General features: G+C 40.3%; 3 protein-coding genes across 3 annotated transcripts; 1 reads left to right on the forward strand and 2 right to left on the reverse strand.

Annotated features, from left to right (window-relative positions):
* Positions 1-868: 868 nt before the first annotated feature.
* Positions 869-19,717, reverse strand: LOC133556013 (perforin-1-like). Its single transcript, XM_061905592.1, has 6 exons — positions 19,647-19,717; positions 6,856-7,409; positions 2,991-3,536; positions 2,757-2,895; positions 2,152-2,363; positions 869-1,846 (listed from the first exon to the last, which is right to left on the reverse strand). Exons 3-6 carry the CDS (start codon positions 3,515-3,517, stop codon positions 1,015-1,017), a joined length of 1,710 nt encoding a protein of 569 aa, XP_061761576.1. The 5' UTR covers positions 3,518-3,536; positions 6,856-7,409; positions 19,647-19,717; the 3' UTR covers positions 869-1,014.
* Positions 10,489-12,747, forward strand: LOC133556012 (uncharacterized). The gene is made up of 2 exons (XM_061905591.1): positions 10,489-11,394; positions 11,953-12,747. Exons 1-2 carry the CDS (start codon positions 10,567-10,569, stop codon positions 12,277-12,279), a joined length of 1,155 nt encoding a protein of 384 aa, XP_061761575.1. The 5' UTR covers positions 10,489-10,566; the 3' UTR covers positions 12,280-12,747.
* LOC133556011 (uncharacterized) lies at positions 12,277-17,811 on the reverse strand. The gene is made up of 5 exons (XM_061905590.1): positions 17,447-17,811; positions 16,736-17,341; positions 15,469-15,600; positions 14,246-14,569; positions 12,277-13,912 (listed from the first exon to the last, which is right to left on the reverse strand). Exons 1-5 carry the CDS (start codon positions 17,525-17,527, stop codon positions 12,851-12,853), a joined length of 2,205 nt encoding a protein of 734 aa, XP_061761574.1. The 5' UTR covers positions 17,528-17,811; the 3' UTR covers positions 12,277-12,850.
* Positions 19,718-20,020: the final 303 nt, after the last annotated feature.

A 20,020-nucleotide genomic window follows, 5' to 3' on the forward strand; every position in this document is an offset into this window, starting at 1 on the left:
ATTTGAGTAACCTTTGTTCTGGCATTTGCGTATTGGCGAACGATCCCCGAATCCGGGAATATCCTTCACGGATTTGTTATAGACATCCACAAATGAGAACGGGATGTTGCTTCCAGCTATCAGCATAGCCATCTTTGTCTCAGCATAAGATACACCATCGGGTCTCCATTTTGCGAGGTGGCCCACAATACTGGGTTGTGAACGATGCTGCGCTGCGGACGCTTTGTGCTTCGCTGACCGTTCATGGCTGAATATCCGTTCGGCCGCCGTGTTCAATGGAGAAGTCTGTTCTACAAAATTTACAGGCAACATACCCCTTCCCCTTCGAACTCTCCTGGATAAACTGAAATTCTTGTTTCCAATCGTTCTGGAACTTGCAAGTGTATTTCTTCAATTTGCTTGTCGACGGTGTAATATATTTGGTTGGAGTCAATAACCAGGCGACGTGATGAAGTTACGTCTCTTTACTGTGGGCTTCAGAACAGACTCTAATGCACGTTCCTTGACTGCACCTAAATGTAGAATATATTTACATTCTATTCTATGTACAGTAGATGGCAGTATTGTCCTGTTTAAGAGGGCCACAACATTGAGTCAGGTCTGTGCATGGAGCTACCGGGGGCGTGGCCTCCAGCTCCGCTTGAATTTCGGGAGATTTTCGGGACAAAATTGGTCCCTGGAGGTTTTCGGGAGAGGCGCTGAATTTCGGGAGTCTCCCGGAAAATCCAGGAGGGTTGGCAAGTATGAATACATTTGTTTTAAGTAAGATTTGTGTTCAATCAGAAATTGATTTTCAATCGAATCATCACCCCAGGAATCTGAATCTGGACCCATAGATTCAAAACGTAAATGATACATTGCAAATATCTAAGCCATGCCAGCTACCTTGCAAACTTTAATGACGGTAAAAGCGCTCTGATTGCTGCTCTGCCAACAATGGACGTTACATGATAAGCAAAAGCTTCAGGAAAAACAAACATGAGTGTTAAGCATGCGTTTATCAGCAGTGAGACTCTAGTTTGTCATAGTGCTTCTGTTGTTTACAAACACGCCCATTTCTTGCATGATGTCTCGTGGAATAGGGTGAGCGTGGCGGGACACATACATGTTTATAAGACTTTGGCTCATTGGCGAAGACATGTAGTCCATGCATGCCTCACTGCCCAGATTGGGAGCACATTTCACATCCCACTTGAAGAACAACTGGCCGTGGTGCATGGCACACACATCCTGATCCACTCCTGCCTTCAGGATTCGCTCACACTGTCCCAAAAGGTCGTCGTCCCAGCCACTGTCCTGATCCCACACTTCAAATCTGACTTTAGAGGCTGTCGATAAATCTTCAGAGCCCAAGTCCACAATTGTGGCCCAGTGGGGGTTGTTGTTGTTGAGAATGACGGGAGAACGATACTCTTGTTTGTTGAAAATCACCTTCACATATCCATCGGTTGCCGTGGAGTGGTCTCCCCAAAGACCTGAAGCCCGTTGGACGGTTATGATGACCCGAGCCATGCCTCTACGGCTCGGGCAGCAGTCCTGGTTCACAGCAGGTACGTTGTGGCACTGACAGACGCAGCTGTCCCTGGAGTTGCCCTTGATGCCAGCCTGACAGCGGCCACTGCAGTTGATCATCAACCCCCGCTCTAGAATATAGTGGCTAATTGCTGTTTGTAGGTTCTTCCTTTCGTGGGTCGGCAGCAACTCGTGCAAAGATTCCAGGGAATACGAAATGATGTCTGGATAGCGTGGCAGCGTGTTGAGCCATTGCTTGTAGGCTGATGGGTCTTTGCCTGCAGAGAAGAGAAGGTCCACGTTGTTGGTGTGACCCCCCCTTATGTTCGTGAGCCTATAAGGAAGACAGTTGTTTTAGTTGATATGGGTTCGCTCTTCTGCTGAGTGCTAATCTGCAAAGTGATTGTATTTTAGAAAACAAATCAGAGCAAAGGTTCTCTCAGGTCACACAATGATTTGGATAGCTCTCTACAAAGGACCACTGCAAGTGGCTGCCCTCAGTGATTATTCCAGAAAGAGGTCCTGGGAGATCTCCCTTTGCTGATCGGATTGTAGGGTTGGAACCTACAAATGTTACTCAACATGTACAGTAGTGAAAAGATAACATCAGTGAGTAAAGCGAACATTTTTGGTAGACACCTGTCATTGAAGAGACTGGAGAAGTTCTTCTTGCTCTCTGTCTTGTCTGTATCATTTTTGCAGTGTTTGTAGCGAGAATCCATTTTCACCTTGATGGTGAGGGACTTCTCCACCTCCAGGCACATCTGCACCTCCTCTGTGCTGAGGCCCTGCAGGCTGGTCTCGCACTGATTGATGCTGGTGGTGGATTGGACAGATCCTCCCAGTTTCACCTGGATGTGTTTGATCAAAGTAAATATGTTTTAGTGATTTGTGGTGCAGATGCTTGTGTGTTGGACCTGAGAGGATCCAATGTATTGGTTTGGTCGATGGATGTGGTGCCTACTTTTGGGAATCAGGGCATTTAGTCGATCGCAACTTGACTGTTCGGTTTGTCTTCGAAGACCTTTCGCCTCTCATCCAAGTAGGCTTTAGAAGTTCATGTCTGAGACTTAGATTGGTCGGATCAAGATCTGACCATGAACTAATCTGACTTCATGAACTGATGAAGCCTATTTGGATGAGAGGCGAAACATCTTCTAAGCCAAACTGAACAGCCCACTTGCGATCAATTGAATGCCCTGAGAATACAATCACCTGGATAAACGAGCGCATCCATAGACTACCTTTGTGACGTAGTGGGTGCCAAAGGTTTCAATCAGTTTGTAGAAATGTTGCTTGTTCGAGGGACTGTAGGTCTTTGGAAGCTTCTTTAGTGCTTTTTGAAATTCGGCATGCAGCTTTGGCTCGATGGACACTCTGTAGCTGTTTCCAGTGAGATGTCCAGCAAACCACAAAGAAAGAGGCATGTCAGAGATGTGCTGTCAGACAGAATGTTTCACCAAGCCATCACTTCTTACCTGTAGTACTCGCAAGACATTTTCTGGCTGACAAAGCTGAACTTGTCTGTCTTGGTTTTTTGCATAGAGTACTCGGCCAATTTTGACTTGGTGCCAGCCAGCATTAGATTTGCACCATATTTTTCTGACTTCAAATTTAGACCAAACTTCCAGTTGTTTTCCACCACAGAAGTCATAGAATTGACAAGAGCCTCGCTGGATCTGTAAAGTGTACTGGCGTCCTTCAATCTGCACACCTGCTTTGGCCTCCAGTCTACCACAGACAGAGGCAGCTTCTGCTGGGCCTTCTTCAGGAAGGGGTTGATGCATAGGGTGCATGTTTTGTCTTTGCGTTCCCACTTATCCATGTCCAGGACAAACGCCTCCTTGCGCTCCATGGTGGTGATATCGAAACCTTCCCCGGCTAGATTAGTGCCTGGGGCCACTTCTGCTTGGAGACACTGCTTGGAGGTGCCCACAGTGCAGGACTGATGTGTGTGCTGGGAGAAGGACAGCATGAGGACAGCACAAATATTCAACAGAATCATGTTGATGATGCCTTGGAATCTGAAAAAAGAACATAGTATTTGTGGAAAATTGTAAGCCTGGAAATATTTCTATGTCTCTCAAGTAGTTTTTGATATGCTTTCAGTCATGTTACTCTAGTAGAGTTTAAACGGATAAATGGGCCCAATGTTAGGCTCCTCTGGTCGTTAAATCCTATTTACATTTTCGGTGTTGTGTGTATCTGTCTGGGTGAGGGTTTGTGCTTCCCAGCCAGTCTCTCACATTTGATAAATAACCAAAACATTTCTTAATGACGGACAGACTTTGCAGAATTTTTTTTGTTTTGTTTATGAGAAATGTCCGCCATTATTAAATCTTCCTTTAACACCTATCAGTGAGAAAGAGGTCTGGGTAATGGAGTGGCACCGTCGGTTTGCCCACAAGCGTTCCAATTTTCGTCTCGTGGCGTGTGTGAATTGCTTCCCAGCTGAGGCCAAACTTTGGATCTAATATCTCTGTCAAAGTACATTGAAAAATTGTATTTGTTAATTTCCCTGACAGGAAGTACAGCAGATCTAGTTCAACCCCTGAATCAGTCATCAATTAGCAGCTGTATCCCAAGTTATTTGTCCTCTTAGTGCAGTGGTGTCCAAACTGCTGCCCCTGTGGCCGTTTGCGGTCGGCAACTGATTTTTTTTTAATGGCCCACGGTACATTCTAAAAAGAATATTTAAAAAGAAAATTAAAACGAGGAATAAAAGAGCAAATAGGTCAAATGTAATTAGAAAAAGTTGCAATTTTTATTCTCATAACACAAAGTTTCCATGCAGGCTGTTTTTTTCTTTAAAACTGCCCTTGCTCAATAAATAATAAAATCATTGTTATGTATTATTGACCTATTCATTGCTCCAGTTATTGCACATCAAATATTCTACAATAAAATAGGTTTTGGGTAAAATATCACATATTGAATGTGTTTGTTTTTATAAAATAAAAAGTTATATTTATTATTATCAATGGACAGATCTGATGTTGATTTATTGAATTAAGTGTTGAGAGTAAAAAATTAAATAAAATCTTTTTTTAATAATGATTAGTGGGTCCCTTTTGGATCCCCAATCATTATTTAGGATTTTATTTTTAAAAAGCGGTCATTGCCTAAAAAGTAATATTTATTGGTAATGGATTAATTCAATGGTCTTATTGATTATTGACCTATTTAGAGCTCAAATATAATTCACATCAAATATTCCATTTAGAATTTTTGTGGGGGGGAAATATTGCATTTTTAGTGTTTTTGCCATAAAAAAAATTGAATTTCTTTGACAAAAAGAGCATGGAAAAAAGACCTTCATATCGACAGATAGACCTGCAGTTGATTTAGAGCCTTAACATTGGACAATAAATAAAACATATGTGTGTGTGCGTGTGTGTGTTTGTGTGTGTGTGTGTATATATATATATACATATATATATATATATGTATATGTGTGTGTGTATATATACTAACCCTGTTTCCATATGAGTTGGGAAATTGTGTTAGATGAAAATATAAACAAATGCATCCATCCATTTTCTACCACTTATTCCCTTTATGGGGTCGCGGGGGGTGCTGGCGCCTATCTCAGCTACAATCGGGCGGAAGGCGGGGTACAGCCTGGACAAGTCGCCACCTCATCGCAGGGCCAACACAAATAGACAGACAACGCTCACATTCACACACTAGGACCAATTTAGTGTTGCCAATCAACCTATCCCCAGGTGCATGTCTTTGGAAGTGGGAGGAAGCCGGAGTACCCGGAGGGAACCCACGCATTCACGGGGAGAACATGCAAACTCCACACAGAAAGATCCCGAGCCTGGGATTGAACCCAGGACTGCAGGACCTCCGTATTGTGAGGCAGACGCACTAACCCCTCTGCCCTCGTGAAGCCTAAACAAATGCAATGATTTGCAAATCCTTTTCAACCCATTTTCAATTGAATGCACAACTAAGACAATATATTTGATGTTCAAACTCAAAAACTTTATTTATTTTTTTGCAAATAATAATTAACTTAGAATTTCATGGCTGAAACCCATGCCAAAGTAGTTGGGAAAGGGCATGTTTACCACTGTGTTGCATCCCATTTTCTTTTAACAACACTCAAAAAACGTTTGGGAACTGAGGAAACTAATTGTTGAAGTTTTGAAAGTGAAATTCTTGTTTTATGTAGAGCTTCTGTGTGTGAGTGTTTGTGTGTGTGTATGTGTGTGTGTGTGTGTGTGTGTGTGTGTGTATGTGTGTGTGTGTGTGTGTACACAACTTTTTTTAAAAACAATTTTATAACTTAGACTCCAGGGTCCCTGGGACCAAACTTGAGAATTGGCCCCAAAAGGTAAAAAAAAATCTATATATATTGGTTTTGAAAATGAAAAATATTAAAATGGCCCCCGAATGCTTTAATTTGTCAGTGTGCTGCATTTCATAATTTAACTTTTTGTCTAAGATGAAGTGAAGTGAATTATATTTACATAGCGCTTTTCTATGGTGACTCAAAGCGCTCTACATAGTGAAACAGAATATCTAAGTTATATCCAAACCAGTGTGGGTAAAACTGGGAGCAGGTGGGTAAAGTGTCTTGCCCAAGGACACAATGGCAGTGACTAGGATGGCGGAAGTGGGGATCGAACCTGGAACCCTGAAGTTGCTGGCACGGCCACTCTACCAACCGAGCTATACCGCCCCATGCCATGTTTGTTGCTGTTGTATGCGCCGTTTATGTATGTGCTGAAAGATTCATTTATGATTGCTGCCTTTGGTAAAATCTTAACTCTTTTAGGTTTTGCTCACATTTGCTTTCTTTTATTTAGGCGCGTCGAGTTGGTGTTTTTCGAAACACTCTTAGCAAACGTGTGTTTAAGAAATACAAATAATGTCAAGCTAATACTTAAATGGTAATTCATAACCGTTAAAAGTATATCAAACAAACGCAAACCTTGCAATTTTCCGCCTTTTTTAATAAAATTTTGAGGAACTCTGAAGAAACGTTTAATCTTTCCGCGATTTGAACGGTTTGTACAGCCAAAAACAACACAAGTATATGGCATTTTTTCTTCTAGAAATGCTAAATGGAGCCCTGTACCCATTGAGAACAGAGCTACTTGACCACCACCAGTAACCATTGAGCCGTCAGGAACATCCCAGCAATGATCTGACCATGTTCAAAACATTTGGTTTCCGGCCAAAATCTTTAACCACCTTGCAGCTTGTCTTAGGTCAATAAGATTTGTGTGTATGTTCCTCACATATTAAGCAACACGGTGACACAAAATGTGGAATAATACTCTAAAATCTCTTAAATTGTCAAGTAACATCCGAGTATCAGTGCACACTCACCCTTGTCTTGTCTTTTTACACCACTGTCAAGATAAGCTGATGATCAGATGTGTTCAACTGACGACATTAGCATCCGCCCCAAATGTTATAAGAAAGAGGGGCGGGGGTGTGAGGTTGTTGCGGCAACGGTGGTCTTGACAGTTTTTGATGAGCTCCTCAAAAGAACTTGTGGGTGGCAGGAAACTGGTGTTCCAGTTAGCAACGAAACCACGTCCATTCACTTGAATTTCCTCTGAAGTGGCGCTGGGCTGCGGCTCTAATGGTTCTATTCATCAGGTCCTTTAACAAATGCTTACAATGCTTACCAATGACTGTGATCAGACGTTTGTTCAGAACCAAACTTCAGTTTCCAGTCTAAAAAAGTGTTGTTGTTTTTTCCTCCTTGGAACCAATTTTGCATCTATCAGCTCTGTCAAGAATGTCTGTTCTTCTTTTTGAGGTATCACTCAGGGATCTGTTGGTCCTCTTTCTTCCCTCCAGGTCACCCTTGTAGTGTTTGTTCTCTGTTGTGGTTGCCTGTTGAATACTTTGCTCTGGCAACGTCCCGCAGGGGTCTGAAAAAGGGGACAATGCCCAATGATTAGATGTCACTTCACCGTCTGCAAGTTAGTCCGCCATTTTTGATCAAAAGTTGCTTGCTCGTCCCACACGTCTGTAGCCCTTTTCACACTGTCCACAAAAGACTAATTTTTACAGTTTTATTTCTAGAGCCCCTCTGTGCGGAAAAACAAATCAAATTTGATTTAAATTTTCCAACTTTAGAGATAGTATCATCAGAGTGCACAGTAATGTCTAAACAAATAAATGCAGATTATCTGTTCAACTCTGCGTTGCCAATCTTTTATCGACTGAATGTGTCTCTTTGTTTTGCATTCAAAACTAGTCAGACTTCCATTTTGTGCAAACCTTGTCCAAGTTGTTGATCAAAAAATGTCTTGCTGTGGCTTGTTTGACCTCAACTATGCTTTGAGGTGTCCCGCAGAGCTCTGTCATTGGCCCCCACATATTTCCTGTGATTGTCACGAATGCAAGGTTGGACTCCAACCATCCATCCATCTTCTTCTGTTTATCCAAAGTCGGGTCACGGGGTCAGCAGCCTAAGCAGGGAAGCCCAGACATCCCTCTCCCCAGCCACTTCGTCCAACTCTTCCCGGGAGATCCAGAGGCGTTTTTAGGCCAGCTGGGCGACATAGTCTTCCCAACGTGTACTGAGTGTACCCCGTGGTCTCCTAACAGTCGGACGCGTCTGAAACACCTCCCCAGGGAGGCGTTCGGGGGGCATTCGGACCAGATGCTCAAACCACCTCATCTGGTTCCTTTTGATGTGGAGGAGCAGCGGTTTTAATCGAAGTGCCTCCCGAATTACAAAGCTTCTCACTCTATCTCTAAGGGAGAGACGGTGAAAACTAATTTTGGGCTGCTTATACCCGTGATCTTGTCCTTTTCCGTCATAACCCAAAGCTCATGACTTTAGGTGAGGATAGGGACGTAGATCGACCGATATATTTAGAGCTATGCCTTCCGACTTAGCTCCTTTTTCACCACAATAGACCGATGCCGGGTCCGCATCACTGCAGACGCAGCGTCGAGCTCACTCTTCCCTCACTGGTGAACAAAACTCCGAGGTACTGGTACTTTTCCACTATCTTTTCCGTGCGAGAACCATCGACTGGGACTTGGAGGTGCTGCGAACCGATCCAGTCCAATACCAGACTACACATTAAAATCATTTTAGGACTAAATTAACATTTGGGAAAAAATGGCCTTCATCTTGGGTTTTAACTTTCAGGTTCTCAGCATTTTACTCTCGTGTTTCACTTCTAACCATAGTGTGTTTCCAACCGCAGTGTTTATTGTGGGTGACAAAATGACAACTGTCACGGTTTGCTGTCACCAACACAAACGTCATTAACCTCGCAAGTGCCAAAGTTTGCAGGAGTCACAGGTGATCGCTTGTCGCAAGGCAACAGAGTGAGGTGGGATGTGGATTAATTCATTCACAGCCTCAACACGCCTCTTCCATTAGACGATTACACTGCGTCACCTGCTGCCTTCAAGGGCTGCTCACTAGTCTCTCCCCTTCCATAACCACTCATATCCGTCAAAATGCCTTTTTGCACCTGATGTGTTGACACTGCACAACCTTTATTCCGTATTTAGACTATATTTTAATTCCCAGTAATGCTATTTGGTAACAGCAGAAGAGAACGTCAAACACAATACAAATATACGGAGTAGAATAATGTTGTCCGGATAACAATATACCAGTACTGATACCAAAATTATTTTTCTATTTTTCAATAGTTTTCTAAAAAAAAAGGGGACCACAAAAAAATTGCATTATTGGCTTTATTTTAACAAAAACTCTTATGGTACATTAAATGTGTTTCTTACTGGAAGTTTGTCCTTAAATAAAATAGTGAACATACAAGACAACTTGTCTTTTTTTAGTAAGTAAGCAACAAGAGGGCTCCTAATTTAGTCTACTGACACAGTGGTTCTCAAATGGGGGTACTTGAAGGTATGCCAAGGGGTGCGTGAGATTTAAAAAAAATATTCTAAAAATAGCAACAATTCAAAAATCCTTTATACATATATTTATTAAATAATACTTCAACAAAATACGAATGTAAGTTCATAAACTGTGAAAACAAATACAACAATACAATATTCAGTGTTGACAGCTATATTTTTTGTGGACATGTTCCATAAATATTGATGTTAAATAATTCTTGTTTTGTGAAAAAATGTTTAGAATTCACGAATCCAGATGGATCTCTATTACAATCCCCAAAGAGGGCACTTTAAGTTGATGATTACTTCTATGTGTAGAAATCTTTATTTATAATTGAATTACTTGTTTATTTTTCTACAAGTTTTTAGTTATTTTTTAAATCTTTTTTTCCAAATAGTTCAAGAAAGACCACTCTACAAATGAGCAAAATGCTCATTGTCATTACTACATTATTTATTTCACTAACTACTTATTTGCTATCACTTTTACGATCATATTTGTACATATTGTATGTGCTGGTGTTGTTCTATTGTTGTTGTTATTGTATTTGCTGTTGTTGTTGTTGTTTTTGTCTCTCTGTCTAATCCCCCTCATAGCCCCACAATTTCCCCCTCTGTCTTCCTTTTTTTCTCTTTCTATCCCCTCCTGCTCCGGCCCGGCTGCACCAAATGATAATATAAACACATTTAATAAAGTCAAATTCAAATAAGGCAGCAAGAGAAGTATCCTACACTTCTCTTTTGTAAAGTAAATCTGAACAGCCGATATGGGCATCTACATCAACTATATGATTTGCCTGAGAAGCTGGACAGGACAAAAAATTTTTTTTTTAAAAATTGGTTAGTTACTTACGGAGCCCCTAAAGGGACATGGGGATTTTTTTTTTTTTAGACATGTATCTCGTGCGCACGAGAAACTATCTCGTGGCCACGAGAAAGTTTCTCGTGGCCACGAGAAACTTTCTATAAAAAAAATAAAAACTTCTTTTTTTTTTTTTTTTGGAATAAAAAGTTTCTCGTGCGCACGAGATAGTTTCTCGTGGCCACGAGATAGTTTCTCGTGGCCACGAGATAGTTTCTCGTGCGCACGAGATAGTTTCTCGTGGCCACGAGAAACTATCTCGTGGGCACGAGATAGTTTCTCGTGCGCACGAGAAAGCATTGGATGCGTGCGTGTGGTTTGAGGTGTGTGTTAAAATGGCAGTTCAGGAGTTAATTCGGCTGTATTTCCAACTCGGACTTCATTGTAAGGACATTGCTGCTTTGCTTGCAAGTCGTCATCGGTATATTGTGTCTGAAAGACATTTAAAACGAATTATGAAGGCATGTAGTCTGTTTCGGCGCAAAGGATACACCTCTTTGGATCGCGTGGTAGATTTCATTCAGCAGCAGTTACAAACAAGTGGCCTGCTGTGTGGATATAGGTGGATGTACACTAAATGCAAGGAGGATGGATTACACGTCAAGAAAGAAGAAGTACGCTTAATTCTTAAAGAACTTGACCCGAGGGGTGTTGAACTCAGAGCAAGGAGACGGCTCCATCGTCGCAACTATTTCGCAAAAGGGCCCAATTATATTTGGCACTTTGACTCTTATGACAAACTGAAACCATTTGGTGTCTGTATAAACGGCTGTATTGACGGATTCTCCCGGAAAATTATCTGGATGAATGCATTTACGACCAGCAGTGACCCAAAAATCATTGGAGGCTACTATATGGAGGCAGTGAAGAAATTTGGTGGTTGTCCGAGGATTGTCAGAGGCGATCGGGGCACTGAAAATGTTAAAGTCAGAGACTTTCAGCGTTTTCTCCGTCGCAACATTGATGACGGTTCTGGTATTGACAGCTACATCGAAGGGGCAAGCACAGCAAATCAGCGCATAGAGAGTTGGTGGGCTTTCCTCAGAAGAGAATCAATGGAGTTCTATATCTCTATGTTCACTGACCTGAAGGACCGTGGTTTGTTCGGTGGCACATACTTGGACCGAGGTCTAATTCAGTTCTGCTTTATGAGCTTCATTCAGGTAAGCGACAATGCATTGTTTTATCTATTTTCTGATGTTTTTATTGACTGGCATGCACACACATGTAATATAGCAAGTGCATCTCTTTTTTACAAGCGGGCTGCAGAGATGGAATGAATCAACAGTACAACAGTGCCATCTAATGGAAAAACTACTGAATTACATTTTCGTTTTTGTCTTTTAACATCCTTCCATGAGCAGACAGTGGGTGTGAATATTAGCACTTGTGTCTCATGTCTATGTGTCTTCTTAATTACTGTTATTGGTGTCCTACAATACCCTATTAATTCATCATCAGTGTCGGGGGGTTTGGTAGCCCTAATAACCCCCCCCCCATACAAGCATAGTGGGCAGCAAACTGTTTTTATTCATTTATGTTTATTAATTTATATATTTATATTTGGCCTTTTCCACTCATTTTCTCCTAACGTCATCAAAAACCTCAAGATTTAACATAATTTATTTGAAGTAATCTCATAACTAAATTAAAGAGCACATGATGATAATAACAAATTGCATATTAATGTACTTTTCTTTCTCTCTGTACTGTTTTTCCAGGATGAATTAGACGAGACCATCAATGTGTGGGATGCACATGTCATCAGACCATCAAAGAATGACAGGGTGCCCAGTGGTCGCCCCCGAATCATGTACATGTTCCCAGAACTCTACACAACTTGTGATTGCATTTCCCCAGTGGACAGAGCTGATGTACAGTTGTGTCAGAGTAACTGCACATTTCGACCAGCAGTGCCATGTGACACAGACATCTACAACATCTGCAACATTCTGATGGCAGAGTCACAGCTGCATCTTCCAGCTGATGCTTATCAGGCATTGGATTTGTACCTTCACTTGAGGAATGAGATAACATCAACTCTCTAATTTGAGATGGATTTTTATTCAGATTATTCAGAGCTACAACATGTCCACACTGACTACACTTGAACAGTGCTATACCACAAACATTAAGAACATTTTGCAGCAAAACTGAGGTGCAAATAGGATTGATATGTCACTATATGCACACTGACTGCAAAGAGAAACAAGGCAGGACATGAAAGAGGAAATGAACAGAACTGAACAACCATTAGAAATGTATTGTACTTGCATTGAACATGAACTTGTTTGTTGAATGATGACATAAATTCTGAACATTATTCAGAATAACAATTGTATAAAAGATGCACATGAAAATGTAATAATTGTACAAAAAGGGACATTTACCTATGAGAACAGACCCTGCTGACTTATCAAAATTATTAAACTGTCTTGTGGAAAAAAAACTGAATCTCAATGTACTAACAATTTACAGAAAAAAATAAGAAAATAAAACAATTTTAAAAATGTAAACGGTCTCTGTTTTAATAAGAACAATAAATGAAAATCTGTAGAAACAGTTTTGCATCAGACAAATGCAAAACTCAGTGTAGAAGATAGATGTGCTTTCCATTCACTACATAATATCCATTGTGAAGCAGTCACCAGACAAGACATTATCAAATTCTTTGCGAAACTCAGGGTATGTGATGTAAGTGCATGGTAACTCAAGAACTGCTCCACATGTGTGTGCTACAGGCCTGCGACTTAAACCACACAATGTGTTAAAAATGACTTCAATTGTGTCTTTGCACAGCACAGTAGATCCTGTGCAGAAGCGGAAGAAAATCTCCAATTTTCTTTGGTCGATGCTTCTCACATTCCGTAGCAGGTGGTTAAGAGCAGTCTGCTCTTGTGGATTTAGGCTTTCAAGTGAAGGTTTTATCATCTGGGCCACTTTCTTGTTAGTTGGCCTCTTAGATTCATATATCTCCATTATGTTGTCTGTGGTTATGAGCGTTGGCATAGCATTATGAACACTGGAGTGGAAACAGTCAATTATAAACTTTGGCTCTTGAAGAAGAGCTTTGTGGGCCATTGTTAAAATAGCAGCCCGTAAATTATTTTTAGGGGGCAGGCAGTGTGATCCCATTCTGGAGAAGACATCAAGTAAGTCCTCCTCAACAGTTTCATCAATGGTACCCTGTAGTGCTTTTTCAAGCGACACACGCTCATTTTCTGAAATAAATCTGGCAAATGACATCATTAATAGTTCTTCATCCACTGAGCTAACTCCTTTACAACAGGCAAGAACAAAGGCTGGTGACAGTCTGATTGGTAGGATTTTGTGGTCCAGGTATCCTTTCAACCACACTCTTCCGAGCGCTTGCCATTTCTTCTCAGAATAGTCTGGTCGTAGCTTGGGTACTCGTTCATCTTCCCCCTCACACTGGTCCAAGAAGTGGTCCCAGAATGCGGAGTACGCCTCTCTTGACACACCATCACTGTCCATAGCTTTCTCATTTGTAAACTCCATTCTTAGACGAGCATTCAGTACTTTTGGATCCATGAAGACATTAAGGACATCATCAACTATGTTTACTCGTCTTAATTTCAAAATAAGGATTTCTTTGTCAAATGGATCTGGTGATGCTGGAAGACAGCTTGATGATACAGGACCATCATTGAATGTGGAATGCTGCAAGATATTTTAAAAAGGTAATTAAGTGTGATTATTGATTGATTAATCCTTTTGTGAACAGAAAAGAATCAAAGATTTTGACAATCAATGTATCAAATAGCATGCAAAAATGGTGATAATGTTGTGGTTTTAAATTTTCCGCTTTTCTATTTCATACAACGATGCATTAAATTACAAATGAGTTTTGGAATGGTTGGATGAAACATGAATCTAAAAACATATGCTTAGGATGAAAGATCTTCGGATGGTAATGTTACAGTTTTTGTACATTTTAAAAATGTAAAATGTAACAATTTTACAGGACTGTAAGACGTTAGTGCTACATTGTACCTGCATGCTGCTCAAGTCATGTGGATTCCAGGGAAGTGTGGTGTCTTGAGAATCACTATCATCACCAACAATGGGTCCAAACTTCACTTCAGAGTCCTCAAGAGATTGTTGAATGGCAGGATTAAGAGGGGAATCTGAGACATCACTTAACAACTGGTCTGCATCTTGACTTGGCACAGCCGTTAAACAGTCATCTTCAGATCCATGCCTTCTTGTTGACTGCTGAGTATGACTGCCAACATCCTCAGTAGGTTGTGTATGCAGGAGCTCTGTGTTACCCATCTCAGGAGTTGCTGATCTTGACTGGCTGATTGTCTCTCTTCTCTATTGATCATTTCATATAAAAAACAAGAAAACAAACAAATGTATTATCCATCCATCTATCCATTTTCTACCGCTTATTCCCTTTAGGGTGGCGGGGGGCGCTGGTGCCTACTCAGCTACAATTGGGCGGAAGGCAGGGTACACCCTGGATAAGTCACCACCTCATCGCAGGGCCAACACAGATAGACAGACAACATTCACACTCACATTCACACACTAGGGACCATTTAGGGTTGCCAATCAACCTATCATATTATCTATAGTTTGAATAATCTCATCCAAGCTGCCGGGTACTCCGGCTTCCTCTCACTTCCAAAGACATGCACCTGGGGATAGGTTGATTGGCAACACTAAATTGGCCCTAGTGTGTGAATGTGAATGTTGTCTGTCTATCTGTGATGAGGTGGCAACTTGTCCAGGGTGTACCCCACCTTCCGCCCAAATGCAGCTGATAGGCACCAGCAACCCCCGCTATCCCAAAAGGGACAAGCGGTAGAAAATGGATGGATGGATGGAAGCTGCTATATATATTCATGTGACTATAACACTCTGCACCTGAGTAAATTATTTGGTGTATGCATTTTTAATTAATGTAGGATAACATTTAAAGCATTCACAGACTTCCATCTTAACTGCAGATTTAAAACTAAAACTATAAATTATGGTTTCTTAAAGGCCATTTCTGTGCCCTCATATATTTCACCTGTGATTTATAATAGACATAGCTCCTGTGTCATGCAGATTTAATTTAAATGACACTACAGGAAACTATAACTATAAAAATATGTTTGAATTTTAATGAATACTGAACATTTTGGTACAATAAAATCTTCAGACAACACAAGTTCAGTACTGTTTAGCAAAGACTGGTTCCATAAAAATGCAATACGAGTGCTTACTTGTTCATGGTTTTGCTGCATTGAGCCACTTGGAGATAGATCTAAATCAGAGGAGTTCTCTGGATGATCCACTTCATTGAGTCTCCTGGTCCTGTTCCTCAAGGATCGTGTCTTCATTGTTCTAGACCTAGCCTATAAAACGGTGAGCAGCAAATTGTGAGCAGCACATTGTGAGCTTATACAGACTTGACATAGAAATAAGACACTAGATTTATCCTAAAAAAAAAAAGACATCTGTGAAAGTACAGATCACATTGAATAAGACCACAGGTAAGAAAGCAAACGTGAATATCAACATCATATCCGTCATATAAGACAGGTGTGGTACACAACCATAATCAGTATTGGCGCTAGGAATTTTCAAAATGGGGCCCCACACTAAATTTTGGGGGTTCCACTTTTTTGTAAGCTTTTTAAAACAAATGATAAATGTATGCATTATCCTGTTATATCTCACATTCTGTACTGTGTTTTGGAAAAAGGTTGTTATCGACGTTACTTAATCCATTAAACAAATAATACAAAAGAAAACACATTTTAATGCATATGTAAATGTCTTCAGTTATAAACATTCATTCACATTCTTCTTTCCTTCATGGATTCTAACTTAATTTGTTTCTGTATTATTATTTAATAAGTGGTAGGTGTATTTATTTCAGTATAAAAGTGTAAACACTTTTTTGCTTGGGTCATGAAATGATGATAATGGTGTGCCAGGGCATGCATACATTTTCGTTTGTTTGTTTTATACCCTTTTTGTCAAACAAAACTATGTTTTTTTGTGGCAAACAAACATCCATCCATCCATCCATTTTCTACTGCTTGTCCCTTTCCGGATCACAGGGGGTGCTGGAGCCTATCTCAGCTGCCTAGGATAGTTCAATAATTCATAAAAACATACATTTTCATTCAATATTATGTTTTGAGCAATGACAGTTTTAAAGAAAAAACAGCTTTGTTTTATTAGTCAACAGTGCACCTTTTTCTAAATTACATTTCACCTCTAAACTTTTTCATTCCACTTTTGTTATTTTTTGTTTATTTTATTAGTATTTTTAGAATGTGACGTGGGCCTTTAAAACATTAGCTGTGGGCCGCAAATGGCCTGCGGGGCACACTTTTGACACCCCTGCTAGAGATAATAAAACATTAAATCTGATAAGTCTGTGGATAAAAAGCAGAGCCTGGCGACGCATGCAATCAATATAAATGGAATACCTACAGTAATCTATGTATTGATATCACAAATGTGGCAGAGGATAATTACCTTCAGCGGCGTTTTCTGTGTTGGCTCCATGTCCGATGATTCATCAGAGAGAAGTAGAATGTTGTTAGACTTGGTGGCTGTGTAGACGCCTAGCATTTTTAGTTTAGTCTGTTCGTACAGCTGGCCCACCGTGACTTCACGGGGCACAGGACTGTGACTGTAATCACAAATGTCAAACTCGAAGTCTTCTATCAGTCCTTTTGATGAATGCCCATTTGCAAAAAACAAGCATTTGCCAACTGTCTCCAACAGTTCACCCATAGTCACTGATTTCTGGACCGACAGATTCCGTGTTCCTCCTCCTTTTCTCGTTCTAACCTGGTGATACATTCCACTCTCAAAGTGGAGCCATCCCATTTCAACCCGCCGGGTGATTTTGGCTGCATTTTTTTGGCCAGTAGCGGTGCCTTGTACAGTATTAGGAGTTCTTAACCTGTCTCTTAATTTCTGCATGAGGGAGGACTTCACTGTCTCGGCTCCACCCGACTCTTCGTTTGTCACAGTTCTTTGACGGCAAAATGCTCTGAGCGCAAGTCGATCCCCATATCTTTCGATATACTTGCTTAACTCCTTATCTGTCATAATGCCTATGACATTGGTGTCGATCTGTAAAAAGCAAAACGTTTGCTAAATGGTATTTCCTACAGTAAAATAGCAACATTAAAAGTAGGCTATTTCTTACTTTATATAAAAGTTAATAAGTTTCCTCACCTTGTCTTCTTTTAGTTTGTTGATGACACTTTCAGGTATATTCCGCATTTGAAGGAACATGAATAAATCTACAGCAGCCATCTTTGTTTAATAACAGGTATCAAAACTGCTGAGCGACGGGAGATTATGGGCGAGGGAACGTCTTTGTTGGAAATAGAGCCGCATAAACTCCTAAACTGCCATTTTAAAACACACCTCAAACCACGTGCACGCATCCAATGCTTTCTCGTGCGCACGAGAAACTTTCTCGTGGCCACGAGATAGTTTTTATTTAAAAACATTTTTTTTAATTTTTTTAAATAAAAAGTTTCTCGTGGCCATGAGAAACTTTCTCGTGGCCACGAGATAGTTTCTCGTGCGCACGAGATACATGTCTAAAAAAAAAAAAAAATCCCCATGTCCCTTAAAAAAAAAAAAAAATCCCCATGTCCCTTTAGGGGCTCCGTAGTTACTGTACTTTTATTGGAAAGGTCTTAAATGTTGAAAATGTGAGAGAGAAAAAAGGTTTCTCCTTGTTAATTCAACCTAAAGTGTTGGTTTCACTTTATTCAAACAGGATGTGAATGCATTGGCCATTAATTCTTGTTTACTTGCTTTTTTGTATCCATAATTCAGTTATGCAGAATTCCCTTACAACAGGTGTCAGCAACCCACGGCTCTAGAGCCACATGCGGCTCTTTTGCGGCGCCCTGGTGGCTCCATGGGGCTTTTTCAAAAATGTATGGAAATGGAAAAAAAATGGGGTGAAAAATATATTTTTTTGTTGCAATATGGTTTCTGTAGAAGGACAAAACACGACACAAACCTTCCTAATTGTTAGAAAGCCCACTGTTTAATGTTTGTGTTTATGCTTTACTGATGAGTATTTCGTGAACATGGTTTTGTCCTACTTATTTCAGCGATTCTTGAACTCATAGTGTGGACTGTGACATAACAGTTTGTTTACATGTACAACTTTTTCCGACGCTGCCACAGAAAGACGTGTAATAGGCCACTCCTTATTTGTCTTAATTTGTCCACCAAACGTTTTATAATGCGTGTGAATGCACAAAGGAGAGCTTTGTCGATTTTATTGACTTGTTGGAGTGCTAATCGGGCATATTTGGTCAGTGCATGACTGCAAGCTAATCAATGCGAACATGCTATTTAGGCTAGCTGTATGTACATATTACATCATTATGCCTCATTTGTAGCTATATTTGTGCTCATTTTCTTATGTCCTCTATGTAGTTAGTTTATTTTTCCATGTCTCATGACACATTATCTGTATGTAATATTGGCTGCATTTCTGATAGTTGTTTGTGTGCTCTGTTGTTCCAGACCACAGCAAACGTTACCCAGTTTGCAAAGATTGTAATAAATCTATTAGAAAAAGACAGCCTGTCGTTTCCTTTAACTGGGACACATACATCTACACCTTTGGCCATTCCAAGACAGTCATTTCCAGGAGTTATCTCACCTTCTGAGAAGTTTCACTAAAGTTTTCCATTGTTGTAAAAATGTGTAGAATTAATATCACATTTCAACATTTCTGTCAACAAAGATTTTTGATAGAAGGCTATTATAGCTATAATAGACACTTACATCATGTGTTGCCATCATTAAAGTATTTATATAAGGCTTTTGCTTTTTTGCGCCTCCAGACCAATTACTTTTTTATATTTGTGGTCCAATATGGCTCTTTCAACATTTTGGGTTGCCGACCCCTGATTACAAGAAATAGCAGGAATACAGGAAACTTGTCCAATATGTAATAATCATTTTACAGTCACGCTGCTTGATTTGTTATTTTTTTTCTCAACTCACTGAATCATTTTGGATAGTTTTTTTTCTTAAAAAAAAAATGCCCCTAATTGTATGGGCAGCCACAAATTCTGAATTGCATCGCATCATTTTTAAGACGAATTGTTACAACCCTTGTTCCAACTCAAAGTGTTTAGAAAGTACAAGGAAGAAGAATTCTGATAAAGGTCTTGAACCTCATTGCAAATGAGATAATCAGATTCACGCAGGTTAAAATATATAATTTAAAATAAAAGTGAAATATATAAAAAAGATCAGATGAAATGGAATATCTCAAAAACAATGAGTCAAACCAAAGGCAGTTCAAATTTAGAAAAAATGAGTTCAACGTATCATACTTTGTTTAAAGTGAGTAAAAGTGGGTCTTAAATGTGGTCAAAGAAGGGATCTGACTCACATGAAGAGAAAGATCCTTCCATAGTTTAGGATCCGCAACAGAAAAGGCCATGTCCTCTCTGAACTTGCGCTTTGTTTTCAGTACATCCCGGAGCAGCTGATCAGCTGACCTGAGGGACGGGGCGGGGCCCTGTGGGTGAGCAGCTCTTGACTAACTGACCACCAAGGGCATGAATTAGAATTTGAAGCATGCGATAACCCAAGGGCCACTTGTATCATTTGTGTAGTATCATTTATCATTTGTGTAGCTGGAATGCACTCTTTAAAAGTAGCATTTGCATACTTTGGTTGACAACTTTGTCAGGCACACAAAGAAGGCAATGATGGCTCCTCCAGTGAAGGTATTTCACCAGGCTGTCAAGATGCTTTTTGCTA

The sequence above is a fragment of the Nerophis ophidion genome, linkage group LG07, assembly GCF_033978795.1.
Source record: "Nerophis ophidion isolate RoL-2023_Sa linkage group LG07, RoL_Noph_v1.0, whole genome shotgun sequence".
Taxonomy (NCBI): domain Eukaryota; kingdom Metazoa; phylum Chordata; class Actinopteri; order Syngnathiformes; family Syngnathidae; genus Nerophis; species Nerophis ophidion.